Here is a 20,950-nt window from a genome sequence, read left to right as displayed (position 1 = left end):
AAACAATAAAGTTTTCATGAATAAACTAGGGTTAGTCCCTTCTATTCTCTTCCTATCCAACTAGTGGAGGTTTTCTTCATTATTTAGCGTGTATACTGTACTGAGAGGTAAACTTTGGAACCTCGAGCACATTTGTCAGACTGTTTCAGCTTTCACTATTCTTTTCAATGAATATTTGCAGAATAATATGTTCTCACCGCATTCAGTATTTATGCATTCTGCATTCACCCTTATGATTGACCTTCATATAGAACTATTTAGAAGTGAATGGGGCCATCTGACCTAGCGGTGGCAATGTTAGCTCCAAAACTGTTAAAAATATAAAACAGTTCTGTTATTTTCAAATAAAAGCACAAGCCACCTCAGACCTCTGGTTTTAATGAAGGTGGGACACGGCACAGGTGATCAATCGCTCTCAGGAGGTGAGTTAGTCTTTAAAACATTAAGGAGGCTGCATACCTCCATTTTAAAGGGTTTCTGTTTTCAAACTCCTGTTGATAAGATTTGCCAGATCTTGAGAAACCCATCAGGAGGCAAGGAGGATTGTATCCATGAGGAAAGTGCCTTTAGAGCACTGTTTCTGGGCCAGGAGGAGCAGGAGAGTTTCTTCCAGGCACAATAAACTAACCCTGTCGATAGATATCCCCCCTCACTGGGATCTGCAATATCACACCTCACCGACTCCCCCAGCACCCCCACACCATAATCATTGTCCCCGTGAATACCAATATTCCCAAACTCCACAATGTCTTCACTCCCCTTGCCCTCAGACATGACCTCTCTCCCCCACCATCACTAAACCTACTTTCTGAACAGACACACAGACAGCTGGCCCAACTGGCAAAAATAAATCAAACACGGCCTGAAATTAAAATCCCAGGATGTTCAGGAAAACTCACATTATGCATTTCCCACCATAACTCCTCACCCCTCTCCACCACCCCCCTGCCATCCCCCCCGCCCCACCCAACCCCCCCCCCCCCCCCCCCGCCATCCCCACACCACCTTCATTCTTAGGTGGGAACCTCAAAATATTTCAGTAGTGCTATGACAAATGAACTTCTCTTAAAAAAAACAGAACTGTTTTATTTTCATGTTAATACAGCAAACATGTTATTAAGTAAAAGAGTTTTAGATCTTTGTTATGCTACTACTTCACAATTTCTCAGCCAAAAACAGAGGCGATCAGGAGAGAATCCTCCTGCTCCCAGGCTTCATAGAAATCACAGAAACCCTACAGCGCAGAAAGAGGCCATTCGGCCCATCGAGTCTGCATCCACCACAATCCCACCTAGGCCCTACCCCCATATCCCTACATATTTACCCACTAATCCCTCTAACCTACGCATCTCAGGACACTAAGGGGCAATCAACCTAACCCGCACATCTTGGGACTGTGGGAGGAAACCGGAGCACCCGGAGGAAACCCACGCAGACACGAGGAGAATGTGCAAACTCCACACAGACAGTGACCCAAGCCGGGAATCGAACCCAGGTCCCTGGAGCCGTGAAGCAGCAGTGCTAACCACTCTGCCACCGTGCTTCTGGCCACATTCTGTAGACAACCACGAGAAGATTGAGTTATCTCCCTTTCCATGACAGCATCATCCACAATCCACCTTGGTGAGAACTGCAGCAACACCATTCGCCAACAGGGGTGAAGCCTGTCGACAGATTCATGTTCTGTGCTAAAAATAATGTACTTTTTACATTTCCAACATGAAATGATCCGATCATAATCAAATCCTGACCTTAAAACCGGTAAGTAGATTATTCTCATGCTCCTATTTATTCCTGCAACCACGTCACATACCTCTCAAATACAACTCCGGTTTTGAACTATTTTTTATCCATCCTGCCTTATTGCACAAGTGTAAGCTGTAGTCTTGAGTCAAATGTATATCATGCTACAACATTGTCATTCCTCTCCCGTTTATGTGGCAATTAAAACACAACTTTCAAAAAGGGTGTACAGTAATACAATTAAAATGCAAAGATTCTAGCCGGCCTAAACGTAAGCAACATGCCACAAACTTATTAATGACATTGGATAAATGAATGAAACAATAATATCGAGATCAAAACACTAAAACTTTCATACAATCAGACTGGAAAATCTATTTGCTGCTTTTTTCTTATTAAACATACTAACAAGGTTCTTTTTCTCTTTTTTGGATTCTGGAGACTTGCACATGTCAATGAGAGCGACAGGCTTTGATTTACTCTCTGTCACGTAATAGGAACAGGTTTTCAGATGTTCTGCCATGCTGGGGCTGTCATTAAACCTCCAGTTGTTAACAGTAGAGAAGACTGAGCTGAACTGCCATTTCTGAAATGAAAGGAAAGGAGGTCAGAGTCTTATAAATCCCAATTGATCGGTGCTACTTGGGTTCCGACACAAGGTTCAGATGCAGAAACAAACTGTGTGAGTCAAAGGTGTCTTGTACCGTAAACAGGTAGTTCCAGATGCGATCTAATGTGACATTTTTCACTTCAGTAGATGTGAAACTCCTTTTTGGCCGAGCTCTAAGCAACATAGACGTTTTAGGATGTGGTGTCAGTACAAAGCCAAATGGGATTTCCTAAAGGAGGTGGTCTCATTATATTTGGACTCAGTTGACACAAAATTAGACTCCATGAGACTGAATTTCCACTTCTATCAGCATAGTCCAGGCAGAATTGGTCAAAACAGCTCAAAGGATGGTTGAATTTTAAATGCGAGTTCCACCCAAAACCACTCATGCTCGCATTTCCCGTGATCTTTTAGACTAGTTCAACAATCAGTTTGCCCCAATCGGATCCCGCCAACAAAACTAGCCACGTCACCAGGTCAGTGTCGCAATGTTCCGCTGCCAGTTCTAAAGAAGATTCTTTAAATGGTGCTCATTTTCTCAGATCAATTGGCAAGTTTTACAAATATTTTTATGTCATAAATGGCTCAGAACAATTTTCTCTGAAGTCATTTTCAGTGATTTTAAATGGCATCACTCAAAGCTGGAGGATCAGACATCCTCCTAAAAATGCTTATCTTTGCTGATAACGTTAAAGTTTATTTGTTAGTCACAAGTAAGGCTTACATTAATACTGCAGTGAAGTTACTACGAAAATCTCCTAGTCGCCACACTCTGATGTCTGTTCGGCTCAATGCACCTAACCCGCACATCTTTCGGACTGTGGGAGAAAACCGGAGCACCCGGAGGAAACCCATGCAGACACGGGGAGAATGTACAAACTCCACACAGACGGTGACCCGAGCCAGGAACTGAATCCGGCTCCCTGGCGCTGTGAAGCAGCAGTGCTAACGACTGTGCCACCGTGCCGCCCCATCAGCCCTTTTCAGCTTTATTACTGAAACCAGGTCAATGCTCTTAAATATATCAAGGAATACTAATTATGTTATATTAAGCTGCCCCATTTGGTGAAATCGATGCCTGTCCATTAATAATTACATTGAGGAAGTGCTGTTCCATTGAAAATTTTATGCTTGTGATTACACAAATTATTTCCTCAGTGGTGCAATTTCAAGTGCATTTGGGCAGGATTGGTGATCAGAAAACCCTACCTTCAGAAGTTTAACATTACCACAGAGGCTTTGTACAGATGTGAACCATTATTATCCCATATCCCACTAATGGAAGGCATATGGGATACTTGTTTTTATTAGCCGATGCATAGAGTATAAGAGTAGGGAAGTTACGATGGAGCTGTGTAAAATGCTCATTAGGCCACAGCTGGAGTACTGTGTGCAGTTCTGGTCCCCACATTATAGGAAGGACATGATTGCACTAGAAAGGGTGCAGAGGAAATTCACCAGGATGTTGCCTGGGCTGGAGCGTTTCAGCTATGAAAAGAGGCTGCTTAGGCTGGAGTTGTCTTCCTGTGAGCAGAGGGAGTTCAAAATTATGAGGGACATAGATAGGGTAAATAGGAAGGAACTCTTCCTCTTAGCAGTGGGGTCACGAACCAAAGGCATAGATTTAAGGTAAGGGGCAGGGGATTTAAGGAATAGCATTTTTACCCAATGTATGATGGGCATCTGGATCTCACTGTCTGAAAGGGTGGTAGAGGCAGGAAACCTCACAACATTTATGAAGCATTTAGTTCAGCACTTGAAACATCGTAGTATACAAAGCTACAGACCAAGTGCTGGAAAACGGGACTAGAATCGAGAGGTGCTTGGTGGCCGGGACAGACACAAAGGGCCTCTTTTTGTGCTGTAAAACTCTATGCCTCTCTGATTCTAAGCCGCCTTGCAGCTTTGGCAGTTGAGAGGATAAGTTCGAAAGCTGCTGACCAATCTCCCCTAATGCTGTTCGACAGCCAGCTGCAAGCAGCAATGTGGGATCAAGAGTTAACTGTCTCTTTGGTGGCATTAGGGCCTCCCTGCTGTGAAGCAAATGTCAATACATGAGGAAAATCAATACCATGAATCCCTGTAATTGCCTTGGCTGCGGCTGTGGTTCAACATAAGATATTCTCAGAACCTTGAAGGAACACGGTGAAACTTAAATCAAAAACAAGACTTTAAGCACATATAAGCAAGACCTCCCAAAAGCAGTGGTATTGCCAGCGATTCTCTAGTAGTTTTGGCCTGTGTGCCTAAAGTGTAGTAGCCACGATTGTACTGATCGAGAATTTGAAGGGATGGGTAGAAAACTCAAAATATTGCCAATAATGGTAATGGAAACTCCACTTCCATTGGCACAGTGGTTGGCAATGCTGCCTCACAGCACCAGGGACCCGGGTTCGATTCCCGGCTTGGGTCACTGTCTATGCGGAGTCAGCACGTTCTCCCAGTGTCTACATGGGTTTCCTCCGGGTGCTCCGGTTTCCTCCCACAGTCCAAAGATGTGCGGGTTAGGTGGATTGGCCAAGCTAAATTGCCCCTTAGTGTCAGGGGGACTAGCTAGGGTAAATGTATGGGGTTATGGGGATATGGCCTGGCTGGGATTGTGGTCTGCGTAGACTTGATGGGCCGAATGGCCTCCTTCTGCACTGCAGGATTCTATGATTCTATACCAGGGTATAGAATCCTACAGTGCAGAAGGAGACCATTCTGGCGACTAGGAGATTTTCACAGTAACTTAATTGCAGTGTTAATGTAAGTCTACTTGTGACTAATAATTAAATTTTAACTTTATAATTTAATCTGATTAATTCAAAAAATTGAGGAGTCTAATGATTAAGTTCCTGAAACAGTAAACCTATTCTGCTAATCTACGTGATTAGCAGATCGAATCTCACCATTATAGTTTTTGAATTTTAATCCAGTTTTTTTAAAATAGGGCAGTAAAAATATCAATATAAAATATGAATCTAACAAATAAGCTGTTGGAATGTTGCAAAAATCCAACAGATACGTTGATTTTTTTTCAGGAATCCTCACGCTATCTGGCCTATATATATGACACCATCCCACACCAACATGGCTGACTCTTGTCCGTCTTCTGAAGTAGTTTAGCAAATCACTCCATCTCTCAAGAGAGGAAATGCTGGAAAATCTCAGCAGGTCTGGCAGCATCTGTAAGGAGAGAAAAGAGCTGACGTTTCGAGTCCACATGACCTTCAATTCATCAGTAGCCTAGAGTTTATGAATCTAACTTGCAACATCCACTAATGGAAGGCATGTGGGATACTTGTGTTTATTAGCTGATGCATGGAGTATAAGAGTAGGGAGGTTATGATGGAGTTGTGTAAAACATTCATTAGGCCACAGCTGGAGTATTGTGTGCAAACTCATCTGGACTCGAAACGTCAGCTCTTTTCTCTCCTTACAGATGCTGCCAGACCTGCTGAGATTTTCCAGCATTTTCTCTTTTGGTTTCAGATTCCAGCATCCGCAGTAATTTGCTTTTACTCCATTTCTCAAGGTGAGCAACAAACATTGGTCTTGTCAGCAATGGCCACATCCTGAAAAAGAACAATAATGGCCCAGATTCTACAGTCAGCAGTAAATGTGCAGCATTACACTTTGATCTGCTCACAGACTGTTCCTTGGATTTTGAGAAGAAACGTACAGTCATTGGGGGTTGGAAACAGCACCACGTCCGCTGCAGGGGATCTGGAACCTACGTAAACAGGGCAAACAAGTGTGCCCCTTCAACCAATGAGACTGAAGAACCCTTATTGAGGTATGCAGAGTTTAAACATTTAATTCAATGTAAAACCATGTTCAGGAACCATAATAAAGAGAGCAATAGATGGGATTAAGAGAGAAAACTCTCCAACAATGATTCAACCTGAAAGAATGAGACCTGGCCCTTGTAATTTTCAGAGTTTGCTTGACAGTAATTAAGACTTGCCATTACCTTAAAATTCACACCCTTGAAAGGACAAGCTGTAACATTTTATGGAGTGTTCATATAAGTACTGCAACTTCATGCACTTACATGTATAACAATGCCGAGCCCATCAGAGGTGATGGCCTAGAGGTATTATCGCTAGACTATTAATCTAGAAATGTTCTGGGTTCGAATCCCAGCATGGCAGGTGGTGGAATTTGAATTCAGTAAAAAAAATCTGGAATTAATTATCTACTGATGACCACAAAACCATTGTTGATTATTGGAAAAACCCATCTCGTTCATTAATGTCCTTAAGGGAAGGAAGTCTGCCATCCTTATCTGATATGGCCTACATGTGACTCCAGAGCCGCAGCAATGTGACTGACTCTCAGCAACCCTCTGGCAACTAGGGATGGGCAATAAATGCTTGCCAGCCAGCGACGCTCGCATCCCACGAATGAATAAAAAAGAATTAGTGGGTGAGGAGGGTGAATCAGATAGCAACCGATTCTACATCTTACTGCATATGTCCAATTTACTCCATAATAATGGTAATATTGGCCTAACCAATATTCGTACTTCAAAATCCAGGTCCCCAATAAAATCCTATTCATTGTACTGGTCATCCAGCACCTTTATTATAGATTTTCCCTCACTACTCTATTTTACCAGAACCAATGGTAGAACAGATTGTCCATAGTTCTTTCGAAGGACATGAGCCCATAGAAAGCCAATTATTTATTCTGAAATGGTTTAATGTATTATCAGCAATGTTGTTTCTGCTTTGTTATCACTTGGTATGAATTAAACAAGCTGAGGGAATGCATGATCAACAGGCTAAACTATCCGAATACCATGAGTTGCTATTTCCAGATTTAGTAACGGTGCAATCAGGGATAAGTTATTTTTAAACTGTGGCAATAGTAGAGATAGAAGACAGTTAATGAAGGTCAACATACCATCAATATTTGCTTTGGTAATGGATGACTAATAAAATGGGATCCTCAAATTGTCAGATGTTAATTGTTTGCTTTTTGAAAACTAATTTACTCTCAGGATAAATAATTGCATTTTGGTTTATGAGCATTATTGGTATTTTCATTAATGCTGTGAGGCAGTAGTGTTAACCATTGTGTCACCATGCTACCCGTAAGATAGAAGAGATGTTTACATGGGACAGATTTCCTGTGGGAATATTTCGACCTCATTCCATAACTTAGACAGAAGATTGTTGGAAATCCTGGAAAATAGTCTAAATAGCCATTTATGCCATTTTCCTGTTACTGCCAATTTTACAGAGATTCAAAGAACCCTTACAAAAATTCCTGGCACAAATATATCTCTGCTTTCTCTTCTCCAGTGAGACAGGAAATTGCTACTTTGACCTCTGACTATCTCATGTCCTTTGGTTGGTAGCTACTAACCCCCCCCCCCCCCCCCAAGGCAAAGATGTTGGCAACAAGTCACTGCTGGGCCAAATGCAGACTGCATTCCCAATATGATTCTCATAGCTGCACAGAATATGGGAGGGTCATTTGCTATTTAGCCAGTTCTATAATGGATCTATTTTATGAGTACGTGGAGAAATATATTTCTGCAAGGTGAAGTAAAAAGAAGTCAGGGCTGAGTTGGTTGTCATGTTTGCTTGGAGCCTGGAAGAATTGGCCACATGGAAAATTGAAACTGAGAAGTGGTAATGCTTCTGAAAGAAATAACATCCTGTTAAAAATCACATTGCAATGATTAGATACAACGTTTTGTTTAGTGCAAAGATAAGACTATATTTTTGGATTTATTTATATATTAGATTTGAATAGTAGCTTATGGCAAAAAATAAAATGTGGAAAATGCCGTATGTGGATCTAATGAAAGGAAGACTAATATACTATTCTGGATGGGCTGAAGTGTATTTGCGGAGGCCTTGCTTTGACTTTATCTTAAGCACAGGGTGCTATGTGGATGCCAGAAGATTAAAAAAAGCAGGATATACTCCATAAATGTGTAATAAATAATCAAGAGACATGGCATTAACTGGAAAGATAATAGATTAAATTGCCAGAATTGACAGATCTGTTTTGAAATTGCCTTTCTGTGCTTAGTTAGTGGAGGTCAATGAGAAGATTGATCAGATTAAATGTTGCTTTTAGATATTGTAATTCTCACCCAAGAAGGATTTGGACTCTACCAAGGCTGGAAAATTCCTAATGGCCTCTTTGTTTTTCTGAATTCTTCACTGAATTACATTTAATTAGGTCAAATATAGTTAAACCGGCTTCAGTTTCAATTACCTACGCAGGCAGGAGGTTACTGCGCTTTTTTATAGTTTTAAAAATTTAAACTAATCAAGTTGTAGAAATGTACTTGCCCGTTTTCGAGCTCGCCAAGAAAAGCTTCCATGTGAGTAACCTTTCTTTTCCCAGACGAGGGAGACCATGCCATGCTCTTGCAGTAGCGTGGAAGAGATCACATTCATCAACACAGACACCTGGGACAACTGTGCTAGGCTGTAGCTGTCCAAGAAGCTTGCAATGTACCTCAGTATCTCAAATGGAAGACTGTTCAAGCTAAGCATATTTTTCCCACTATTCCATACACTGTGATTCCTGTGATTGTGCTGATACAGAACTGCAGGAACATTTGGTTTGATTGCAAATGCATTTTGCTGTTGATTGTAGATCACATTAGCTCTCTGCTTGGGGGGGCAGAATCTTTGTTGTGAGTAGGAACAGCCAAGATAAGCCAGAGGACATCTCTGTACCATCCATCCATTCAGGCCCGACTGAATATCAGCATGCACGTTCCGGAAGTGTGATGAATACTCATCTCGCCTGAAGAAATGGTGGCACATAAATGTAAAGGCAGAGTTCGGTTTGTTGTATCTTTTTGTGATGCACTCTGTCTGGAGTTGCAGAAACAGACAAGAGGCTTTCTCTGCTGCTACATCGGTCAGAGATACACCACGGACGAAAGGAGCAGAAGGGAAAGAATATGTCTGAGTTGCAAAATCAATGGTGAATCCATCAGTGCCTTTTGTTTCTGATATAGCGTGGCCTTTTAATACTTTTTCTAAATAACAAAGCAATGAAGTAGCAACTTCGTCATTTTGATGGTTCTCTGTCTCCAGGTCAGAAGTGTCCACGGCTTTGGTCTCCTTTCTGATCTTACTTGAGTATGATTCTCCCATATGTCCTCGCTTGGCACGGTAGCTGGTAGGAACTTTAAATGTATTGACAGTTTTAACATGCTGGGCTTCCAGGTTCCCATAAACAAAGTCTTTTTCTTTGGGTGTACATGCACTTATCTGGCCAAATCGAATAAGCATACTACCATGATGCGCCAAATACATATTAAATTGTTGTGTATCCAACTGAGTTTCTAGCCTTTCTAAAACTCCTTCCTGCCAAGGAGCTTCGCCTGTCTTTTCTATCAATGCTAGCAAAGCTGGGTCTGACGTACTTGTTTCATCTGCAGGTAGACTTTTCTTATTGTTATTGGAGGCTGATGAACTCTCACTTTCCTGCTTGGATTTAACTTCTGCAGTTTTCCCCTCAGTGGCACAGCCGCCTTTATCTTTACTGAAAATGTGCTCCCAGTTAGAATACATAGCTAAATATTCTTCTTGAGCGAGTTCAGCCACATCTGCATTGACCTCACCAACTCCATCTTGAAGTGCTGCTGCTCCTGTTTCAAGAAAACTCCTATCCAATGATGTAGAAGTAAGGAGCTGTCCTCCCACTGCTCCCTCTTCATTCGAAGCCAAATCATTTTCATCAACTCTCTCAGCCATCTCCGGGAAAAGTTCAGCCATCTTCACTGAATTGAAAAGAATCCTCTGATCTCTCATTGCGGTGCCCCAGTCCAAATCCTCTGGATTCAAGGATTCTTTGACTGCAGTATCCTTTAACCTTATCTCATCTTCATTCACTGGCCAACGGTTCCATTGCATTGAACAGCACACAATGCTGGCAGGACAGACGTGAAGGTGCTTGGAAAGTTTGTGGCGTGCCATGGAGAATGGGCAGCCAAAGGCGGCATTTAAGCAAGAGACATGTTCCAGTGGGCACAGTAGTGTGTGTTCGTCCTCCTTACACTGGTGAAAAACAGCACCACATTTGGAAGGGCAACTGATAATCAAACAGGATACAGAAGGTTCAAAGGACTTTTTGCAGTGCCGATTATAACATTTTTCACAGTGCTTGTGCAGTCGAGGAGTTAAGTTTCTATTTCTGATCTATAGAAGCAAAAAGATATTGCTTTGATTTCATAGGTTTACTTCGTTCACTTACATATACAGTAAGGTAAGTGTGTGCTATATATTTTGTGCATTTAATAATAGACTCGTGTTCTGGATTTGTCTATATCTGTATGCACATGCACTAAAATATAAAGAGTGTACTTATGCACTTGGTTTTACTATAAATCTTTGACTCAATGATGCTATCTAGATTGTAAGAAGCTGTGCTTAACTTCCAATATGATTCAGGCGAGTGAGACCAACCGCAATGAAAGACCGAATATAAGGCCCAAAGTATTTTAACTGTGTGCCTCTGTCTGTGTGTCACCACGCAGCTAGCTACCTGTTCGAAATAAGTGAAAAATGGCACCTGAGGGATGAGCAGGAGAACAAGTTTGGGTAGCCAGAGAAAAGCTGGTAAATTGTGGGAAATAGGATTTAGGGAGGGTCCAAAGAAACCTCATGGTATTTAGACATCTCACTGAAAAATTGTAATAATGTCTGCAATATCCACCTCTCCCCCACCATTCACCAACCTCTCCACCGGGAAATGCACCAGGTGGGCTTTGGTGTTTGTCATGACCAATATGGACCTGGCATGCTGGACGCTGAGGGTCCAGGGGAGCACCACCAAACCCTCAGCAGAAAGGGGCATCCTCCCCCCTTCACTCAAATAATAAGTCCCATCCCTCCCACCGAACACCATTCAGGCATGAAGGTGCCTCAACCCAAACCCCCCTCAGCCCCCTCCCTCCCCATCAGACCCCTACTCAGGTCCCCTCTCTCCCTCCTCCCCCCTCCATTTAACCCCCTCCCCCTTCAAGCCCCCCCAACCCCCCAAATTATTTTCCATTATTGACATTTTAAATAGAAATTCCAAGCGTATCCACAACCAACTGAACGGCTTTCAGAGGATCCACAATTTCTTTCATATTGTCTCTCCTTAATACCCAGTCTGGTTTTAGTTTAGAAACTAATCTTGTTCGCACAGGTGTGGCTGGAATATATGAAACACCATTGCAAGGGGCAGACATTCGCAGTTTCACGTTAATTCTACCCTCTCAGACTTCCCCACCCAGCCCCCTCCCCACTTCAGCCCACCCTACTCAGCTGTCCCCCCCCCCCCCCCCCCCCCCGCCCGCCCCAGACTACCGCATTCAGCAACCCCAGACCCCCTACACAAGCCCACCTTCAGGCCATGCACCTTGGCAGCATCAATGGTGCACTGCCCCTGGCACCCTGTCACTGACACCCTGGCCTGGTGCCTTGGGCCCCGGGGCAAGGGGAGGGGGGGGGGGGCATCTGCTGAAGAGTAGAAGAAGGGATTAAGGTGAAGTTTGATGATAAGGGCCACAACACTGTAGTGGTTTGGGCAGGGCAGGTAGTGGAAGATTTAAATGTTAATTTCTAAGGGGACATGAACGTCTAATATCTGTGGTGATTTAGCATTACATTTTACAGCTCGTGACAGTCAGGTTCACATTCTTACCATTTTGACTAATCCTCTTTCTTCTCAGCTGAAAGAATAAAATAAATTGCTTTAGATATAATTCAACAAATTTAAAGTGCAATAAGTTTCCAGAAAATGAATCAATCACAACATTTTTGTTAAAAGTCCAGATAATTGAGCATCAGAGTACGGTTTATGACGTGGGTGAAGCATAATGCAGTGATATAAGTAAATTGAATTAGATGCATTGAGGGTGAATGGACACAATTTTAAACTGATGTAATGGGATGCAGCATAAGTAATAATTGTACTGATTCTAACAGTAATATCAATCGACCTGAGTTTAAGTGTGAGGATCCATTGCAGAGTGTCACAATATTTTCCTGGCAACCTGACTTAATCTCAACACCAATAACGTGATGTGTCAATGTCTGAAATTTCATCCTCATGAATTTCTCTATCAGATACAGCTAATTACTGCTGAACTTGGGCAACGTTGTTAGATATAAAATGAGATTCAGTGTCTTCATATTTCAATAAGATACTTCAACACTTGTAAAAGAGGAGGAAAAAACTACAGCTGGTGGAATTTAAATGTAATTAATAAATTCCATTTTTAAAAATAAATCTGAAATTGAAACCTAGACTCAGTAACAGTGCCCATGAAACTATCTGATGCGCGATATAACACACGAGAGGCTGGATGTACTCGGGAAATAAAGGCTTTTATTGCCAACAATAACAGAGCTACTATATACAGTATACGATCCCAGACTAAAGGGTCACCAGGCAGAGTAGTGACCTTTATACCTCTCCCAGGAGGCGGAGCCAACTGGGGTGTACCATAGGACTATATTAACAGGTAGAACAGCCCAACCCTAACCCCAACAGTAACATATCTACAGACTCATAGTACTGGCCAGACTATGGCTCAGCACTACCTGGTGGGAACCAACAATGGTTCACCACACTATCATTGTTGTAAAGTTCACCTGATTCACTAATGTCCTTTAGGGAAGGAAAACTGCTGCCTTACTTGGTCTGGCATACATGCGACTCCACTGATCTGGTTGACTCTTAACTGCTCTTAAGGGCAATTAAGAATGGGCAACAAATGTTGGCCTTACCAGCAACATCTATATCACATGAAACAAAATAAATAGTAAGAAAAGAGCAAATGCAAATGAAAAGGAACACCAAGCAAGTGTTATGACCCTAGCTGATATTAGTACAGGACACGTCAGATCCCAAGGTGAAACCTGGCTTGGTAGAACCTAACTTTGTTTATCTTGTGGAGAACAGTTACTGAACATGTTCACAAGAATCTGCCCATATACTGTTCGACAAAGAATAATTTTTTTTAAGCAAGAAAAAATGGACTAAATTACAAAACGTTTGGAAAGATTTCAATACAGATACCAGAAAATGATTCAAACTCACACTACTCATTTGATTCTAGCAACTCTTAGAGACACAAAACCCGAGTGAAAATTTACCGCTCTCTCAACACCAAGGTTTCTTGTTTGAGTTAGCTCAGTTTCAAACAGTCTTCTTCCAGTGGACTGCTGGGCATTCCCTAGATGCTTTTCTTATACTTACTGGGTGGGAGAGAGGTTGATTTGCAATCAATAACAATTATCCAATTGTTAAAAAGTTACTTACAGGACTTAACTTTCATTTGCTAATGTAGCAACATCCTGAAAATCACAGGGAAGTTGAGCCTGAGATATCATTTTTGGGACAGTAATGGTGGAGTTGTGCTAATTGGCCAGTAACTTGTGCCAATTCTCTCACTTCATGGGGAATACCTTCCTTGCTACATGTTGCTGACCAATGTATGTATTAATAACACTCTGTTGTTCAGATATTTTTCCCCAAAAAAACAAATCAGGTCCATTGCGAGCATAAAAGGGAGAAAGAATATAAGGCAGAGGGGAGGAAAGAGAATAAGAGGCAATGAGAGAAGAAAATATACTTAAAATGATAAAAGGTAAAATGAGTGAGAGAAATGATCAATGAGAAGCAGAGAAAAGAATTAGAGAGGGAATGAGTAAGAGGGAGAGATGAATGCTCCCTAAGTATATAAACCAAATTTTAAGTAAAATAATAGAAACTAAATAGCCTACATATTCCTCTTCACTGCCTGATTCCTGGCTGATTAGGAATCCCTTGCACCAGATCCTTGGCCATTTTGCCCCATCGAATTTGTCATTACTAGTTGTGACTTACAGAGGAAGCCCCCTCCCTAAATGAGGTGGTAATTTCAAGATAACATCAATTGTCTTATTTTCCACCTGACCATTAAGCATATCTATATGAAACAGGCTTCCAGGAAGAGAAAAAAAACAGCCGCTGGTTTAAATAGCCCAGTAGCTATTTTAAAAGGATTCACAGAAAGTTTGTTTCTCAGCTGATTTAAATCATTGTTTTTCATCTCTGTCATTTGATTCACTATCTCGGGGAATTGGTGGCATAGTGGTATAGTCACTAGATTAGTAATCCAGAGACCCAGGGTAATACTCTGTGGACTCATTTTCAAATCCCAGCATGGTAAATTCAATTTAAAAACTGGAATTAAAGTCTAATGATGACCATGAAACCATTGTTGATTGTGATGAAACCCAATCTGGTTCACTGATGTTCTTTAGGGATGGAAATCTACCGTCTGCCTTACATGTGACTCCAGACCCAAAACAATGGGGCTGACTCCTAAAAGCCCCCTGAAAGACACTCATTTCAAGGACAATTAGGGATGGAGAATAAATGCTGGCCCAGCCAGTGGCACCCATATCCCCTCAACAAATAGAAACAATCTATCTTCAGCTTCCTCACAGCCTCAATTTTAATGACCTCCCATTATGACAACTCCCCTCCCCCATTCTTCTTCCACAAAAGAAAGACAGGCTAGCCAGAGAGCACAGAAAGCATGTAGCACCCACCTGCCAATGCACACACCTGAGGGGAGAGACTGCGACATGTGTCATACCCAGTGAGCGCATGTCCTATTCATAACTTCAAACATGGACAGCGTTCCTGGGGAAGCTTCTGGAATTTTATTTTATATTTTGAAAATAGACAATCACATTGTTGCTAAGATGGCTGCCAAGAGTCAGGCGACCTTTGCACCTTCAAAACAGACTATCACAAGTCAGATTCAAATTAAATCATAGTGAATGGAAATGCCCACATAACACCCCTCTGGAATTCATACTTGACATTGTTTGTGCTTTACTTTTAGGTTCTATGTCGCCAAGTTTGCAACTTAACAGAAGAGAGCTGACGAGACAAGTTATCCACAAGTGTGAAAGACCACTATCTATCTCCTATTGTGTAGTGATGACTCTGTACTTTCTATGTAGGGTCATATGACCGAAATTGGCTCAAGTTAACAATTTTAAGAGGTGTCAGGGCACTCTAGATAAAGCATTGAAAGAAACAGCAGCTGCAGCAAAGGCTATATTTGCCTTTAAGAACCTAGACACTGTAAAGTATTTAAATGCCTTCTTGTCTGATTCCTAAATCCAAGTCCACCATTAAAAATATTAGACCTCATTATAAGTGCTTAACTTAATGATCTGCTGAACATTCATCTCTTTCCAGGGAATCCTAAAATAATCCCGATATATCAGACTCCGGTTACCTGAACTCATCTAAAGTACAATTCAAGAGTGCAAAAGACTTCCTTCTTCACCAGACTCGGCACAGTGGCACAGTAGTTATGGGTGGCATGCTGGCACAGTGGTTAGCACTACTGCCTCACAGCGCCAGGGACCCAGGTTCAATTCCCGGCTTCGATCACTGTCTGCATGTTCTCCCCGTGTCTGCATAGGTTTCCTCTGGGTGCTCCGGTTTCCTCCCACAGTCCAAAGATGTGCAGGTTAGGTGGATTGGCCATGCTAAATTGCCCCTTAGTGTCAGGGGAACTGGCTAGGGTGGATGCATGAGGTAACGGTGTGGGGCCTGGGGGGTCAGTGCAGACTCGATGGACCGAATGGCCTCCTTCTGCACTGTAGGATCCTATGATCTATAATCAAGATTGAATTCCTACAACTAGTTAGACATGTGAACTATGAATCGTTCTTTTGGTTGCAACTTGTAAAAGTACTCTATTCTTATTAACTGTAATTTTGTTTCTTGATTGTGTGTCTGCATGACTGCTGAGTGATTGGCATAACATTTAGATTCAGGTTGAATGCATGAATAAATACTTACTTTTAAAACCCATAAAACTCAGCTGCTGGTTATTTAAATTGACTGCACGCTAAAGAGGACTAAGAAACACACCAATCTACTTTTCCAAAAACACCCTTTTTATGGACATTAAGAGAAGGGAATTCAGTTTATCTCTCCTCCAAGTAATGCAGTCTTACTTTCACAAAAGTAATGCCTGTAGTTGCATAAATGTGGGAAACTGGAATTAACAATCCCAGTATGACCAGTGAAGAGTTTATTTTTATTTATCTGGATAACAATCTTAATTACATGGAGACTGGAAGCAACAACTCACTCCAATTTGACACTTGCATCCTTAATGCCTGGCCCTGTAAACTGATACAGGATTTTAAATCCTGCAACAGAAAGCAATTTCCCTTCCCTAATATTAACAAAGCTCCAATGAACAGCACTGAAAGCATTCAGAGTTTGCAAATATAATTTAAAGTTAAAACTTTAATATAGTTTATGTAGGTGGGAATAGTGAAGTTTTCTGTTTTTAACCACAGTTCTGGCAATTGTGGGTGGCCTGGTGGCACAGTGGTTAGCACTGCTGCCTCACAGCACCAGGGTCCCAGGTTCAACTCTGGCCTCGGGTCACTGCCTGTGTGGAGTCTGCACATTCTCCTGTGCCTGCGTGGGTTTCCTCCGGGTGCTCCGGTTTCCTCCCACGGTCCAAAGATGTGCGGGTTAGGTGGATTGACCATGCTAAATTGTCTCTTAGTGTCAGGGGGACTGGCTAGGGTACATGCAGAGGGTTATGGGGAAAGGGCCTGGGTGGGATTGTGGTCGGTGCAGACTCGATGGGCCAAATGGCCTCCTTCGGCACTGTAGGATTCTATGATTCTAATTGTGTGACTGATGTAAACCCAGGCTGGCATGTCAAATCATATTAATAATCAAAACATCTTGCATGTAATGCTGGAACAAAACACTGCAGGTGGTGGAAATGTGAAACAAAAACAGAAAATATTGGCAATACTCAGCATCTGTGGAGACAGAAACAGAGTTTAACATTTCAGGCTGATAACCTTGAAAAGGTCAATGACCTGAAATGTTAACTGTTTCTCTCTCTCCACAAATGCTGCCGGACCCACTGAGTACTTCCAGCACTTTCTGTTTGTATTGCATTGCATTGCTTGTGGTTTGTGAAACTATCTATTAGTGATAATGTTCTTTAGTGTATTAGATTTAAAACTGTCACTTTTCCTGAGCTCATCAGCTTTGGAAGCAAGGCCACTCTGATTTTAATCAAAGTCCCAGTAAACATGAGCACTTCTTATTTGTTACATGCAGCATTTCATTGCCTCATGTAGATTATTCGAAACATATCTTAGGAGCTAATGTGCAATTTTATAGATTTAGTTCCATTACACTGTGCACTGCAGTAAAAAAAATGTGTGAGACACCATCTGACTCATATGGTTTCAAGGACTAAAGGATCTTAAAAGTAATATTTTGTAAGAATTAATCAAGGAGCAAAACATTCACTTTTGGAGTGTTAGACCTGAACTCTTGGCGAATTTGCACATGCAAGTACAACTTTGCATATAAATAAATATACATACTCCTTTGCAGAGCAATATGTTTTTAAAAGGAGATATAATTTTAAAAATCTTTTTATTTCTCAGTTTTTTTCAATTTGTAGATTTTATTTGATAAGGACCTGAGTTTCAATTTATGTTTTGTTACTGAGATTTTCTGGATCACAAGATCCATTTGCTGTGACAGCACTGACAGGGTGTTGAATGCTTTGGCTGAATGATCAACTTAATAAGCAGCACACGTATTTAAGTCTACACTTCATACAAACAAAAAGAGTGTTAAAGCAACACTGGAAACAAATCCAAACTTACTTTTAATGGGGCCAAGGACAATGTTGTTGTTGAGTTTAGTCTTCCCTTCTCAGATCTGAAAACTGCACATGCCTGGCTCAAGGAGGTCACATTTATATTTAGAATAAATGTGTTTGGTTTTAAAAATAAACTGAATTAGAGCTTTTGGAATGAGGTAAGTGATATTTGGGATCCTACCAAAGCAACAAATCATTAACGTCCAAAACATTGCTATTTCTTTTCTTGTTAAAATACAAAACTTTCTCAGTCATTACCCAAGATATTGAATAACAAACGTCTCCCACGTGAGTTGAAGGTCAGTGCATGTACAGAAAGATTTTTGCATTTCAAAGCAATACCTGTTTAAAGTTTATTTATTAGTGTCACAAGTAGGCTTACATTAATGAAGTTACTGTGAAAAACCCCTGGCACGGTGGTTAGCCCTGCTGCCTCACAGCACCAGGGACCCAGGTTTGATTCCCGGTTTGGGTCACTGTCTGTGTGGAGTCTGCACGTTCTCCCCGTGTGGCATAAAGCAAAGGAATGTCAAACTCACAGAACAACTTGTATTGGAAAAGTATCTTGATTTTGTTTGTTTAGCTGTGAGGGCCCACTGTCTATCTACGGTTACGGATCTGATCCCCAACTTCTGCCAATGCTTTGAACTGGTTACAAGAATGGGTAATAGGATTACTGAAAGTGAAAGCATTGCAGAGTGGCCCAAATCAATTCAATATTGTGCAGTGAAAACAGAAAATGCTGGAAACACTGAGCAGGCCTGGCAGCATCTGTGTAGAGAGAAACAAACCTAGCTTTTCAGGGCTACATGCCTTTTCATCAGTATTATTTAGGACTGAACTTATGGGCCCAATTCTCCCATCGCGATGCGCACGTGTTTTTTGGCACGTCGGGTTGGGAGATGCGCGTGTCGGCCATTTCGTGGGTTCCCTGCAAGCATCTTTGACCCATGCACATCTCCCAACAAGAAAAAGATGGCGCCGCTGGGACTGCACTGAAAATCGGCGTATTACTGATTTGCATCACTTACCATACTTTAGCATGTCATTATCGGCATCGACACGGCAATCTCCGCCCACGTTAGCACCTCCCATCTCTTTGGCGTGATGTCACTTTGGCGTGAATCAGAGTAGGTTTATAAAAGTCTCAATCTGGCGTGGCAGCCTTGAGCTAGTGTGAGGAGGTAAGTGCTATGAGCGCAGTGCGGGGATTGTTGCAGGCAGGCCCTGGAGATGCTTGGTGGCCTTCCTCCTGCTGTCTTCAGGTGCTGGCCCATGGACCAGTGATATCTGGGGTGCGGGGGGAGCTTCTATTTCCTCAGAGCTCTCTCTTCAAGGTGAAGGTCCCTGAAGGAGTCCTGCTCAGCCTTCCCCTCCAGGGCACTGTGCAGTGGCATTGTCTTGCCCCAGGGTCTGGTCAGGGGCTGCACTGAGTGCTGGGGTTCCAGGGTGGGGGAAGGAGTGCACCATGTGCTGACTGAGGCCTAACCAGATGAAGCAGCTGCTGCTCCAGGCCGGGGTGCCGAGGTTCAGACAGGGACTGCATGGAATCTGCTGTCACTGGGCACACATCTGGTGCTGCTTTGCAGTCTGTCCCTGCCCTGTGACACGGACCAGCAACACATGCCTGTAACGGGTGCTGCAGTTGCACACATAGCAATAGCTCAAGGATACGCAGTGCCCACGGCTGCACGCCAACCTGCATAATCTGTGCCAACATTTGACATGATGGGAATTTCACACAACCTAATCGGGTCACACATGGTGCCATGAATTGTGTGGTGTTGCCAGCACCCACACTCATGGCCATGGAATGCTGTGCCTCCTAGATGCCGGTAGCATCCTCACTCATGGCCCGTTGTGTCTCCAGGTTGACTTGGACCCTGTTACCCATGAGGACAGACCCCTGAGCCAGACTTTCCCCTGTGGTTGCCACCCTTGCAGTGTTGGCCTGGTTTGCACGATGTGTTGGCACCACCTCCTGCAACAGCACTCTGTTGGACTCCCTGAAACAGCCTTGCAGTCACAGCATAGTTGTTGACAGCGCTTCTACAATTCCCCGGGTTTGCTGATGCATCTCCACCAGCATTGGGATGAATGAACCCCGAGGCCCGGCATCAGGCTTGGGGACAGCTGAATCCGCGCCTCCGACAGACTTCCGTGTGCCCAAGCCCTCGGATGTACCCACTTCCACCCGATGTGCATCAGTATCGGTGATGTGCTCATCAGTAAATGACCCAGAAGCCGTAGCACAGTGGTTAGCACTGCTGCCTCACAGCGCCAGGGATCAGGGTTCGAGTCCCGGCTTGGGTCACTGTCTGTATGGAGTCTGCACGTTCTCCCTGTGTCTGCGTGGGTTTCCTCCGGGTGCTCCGGTTTCCTCCCACATTCTGAAAGACGTGCTGGTTAGGTGCATTGACCCGAACAGGGGCCGGATTGTGGCGACTAGGGGAATTTCATTGCAGTGTTAATGTTAGCCTTACTTGTGACTAATAAATAAACTTTAACTTTCAACTTTAACACCAGAAGTACCCACTGTGGTGACAGTCTGTGTTGGTGGGTTGTGTGGTATATGCCAGTGCCGCTTCACTGCTGCTGCCCTCAGAGGATTCTTCAGAGCCTCCCTCCGAGGTGTCGTCCAGGTGTCGTGGGGAGTTTGCTCCAGAACAGCAGTGGGGGAGGGTGCCAACACTCGAAGTGCCGCGTTCCTCTGGGTCTAGAGCTACAATAAAGAACACACATTAGGGGAAAGGAGGTGAAACATTCTATGCAGCATCGCACTTACTTTGAGGAGGACCAAGGTTGAGGGGTACGCTGATGCTCACTTGCATGCTGGATGCTGACCTGGCTGTCCATCACCATTCTGGATGCCCCATCACCCCCTGCCAGCTCCATGGCATGCTGTTCAAGGCTGGTCA

General features: G+C 42.9%; 1 protein-coding gene across 4 annotated transcripts; it reads right to left on the bottom strand.

Annotated features, from left to right (window-relative positions):
• Window positions 1-1,055: 1,055 nt before the first annotated feature.
• On the bottom strand, window positions 1,056-20,865 carry LOC144506624 (F-box only protein 40). 4 transcript variants are annotated; one of them, XM_078232985.1, is made up of 5 exons: window positions 18,037-18,087; window positions 12,961-13,104; window positions 12,008-12,035; window positions 8,650-10,515; window positions 1,056-2,329 (listed from the first exon to the last, which is right to left on the bottom strand). In XM_078232985.1, exons 3-5 carry the CDS (start codon window positions 12,008-12,010, stop codon window positions 2,096-2,098), a joined length of 2,103 nt encoding a protein of 700 aa, XP_078089111.1. In that variant the 5' UTR covers window positions 12,011-12,035; window positions 12,961-13,104; window positions 18,037-18,087; the 3' UTR covers window positions 1,056-2,095. The 4 variants fall into 4 exon arrangements, with proteins under 4 accessions (XP_078089111.1, XP_078089110.1, XP_078089112.1 ...); XM_078232984.1 differs by having other exon boundaries at window positions 13,005-13,104; XM_078232986.1 differs by lacking the exons at window positions 12,961-13,104; window positions 18,037-18,087 and adding an exon at window positions 20,818-20,865.
• Window positions 20,866-20,950: the final 85 nt, after the last annotated feature.

The sequence above is a fragment of the Mustelus asterias genome, chromosome 17 (assembly GCF_964213995.1).
Source record: "Mustelus asterias chromosome 17, sMusAst1.hap1.1, whole genome shotgun sequence".
Classification (NCBI taxonomy): domain Eukaryota; kingdom Metazoa; phylum Chordata; class Chondrichthyes; order Carcharhiniformes; family Triakidae; genus Mustelus; species Mustelus asterias.
Note: the sequence above shows the minus strand (reverse complement) of the source record. Positions and strands in the feature narration are given on the sequence as shown.

What these genes read in the sequence shown, in the direction of transcription:
- LOC144506624 (XM_078232986.1), bottom strand. An exon ending in CTTGGCGAGCTCGAAAACGG is followed by an intron (nt 2,330 to 8,649) that starts GCAAGTACATTT and finishes CTTTCATTTCAG; the next exon opens with AAATGGCAGTTCAGCTCAGT.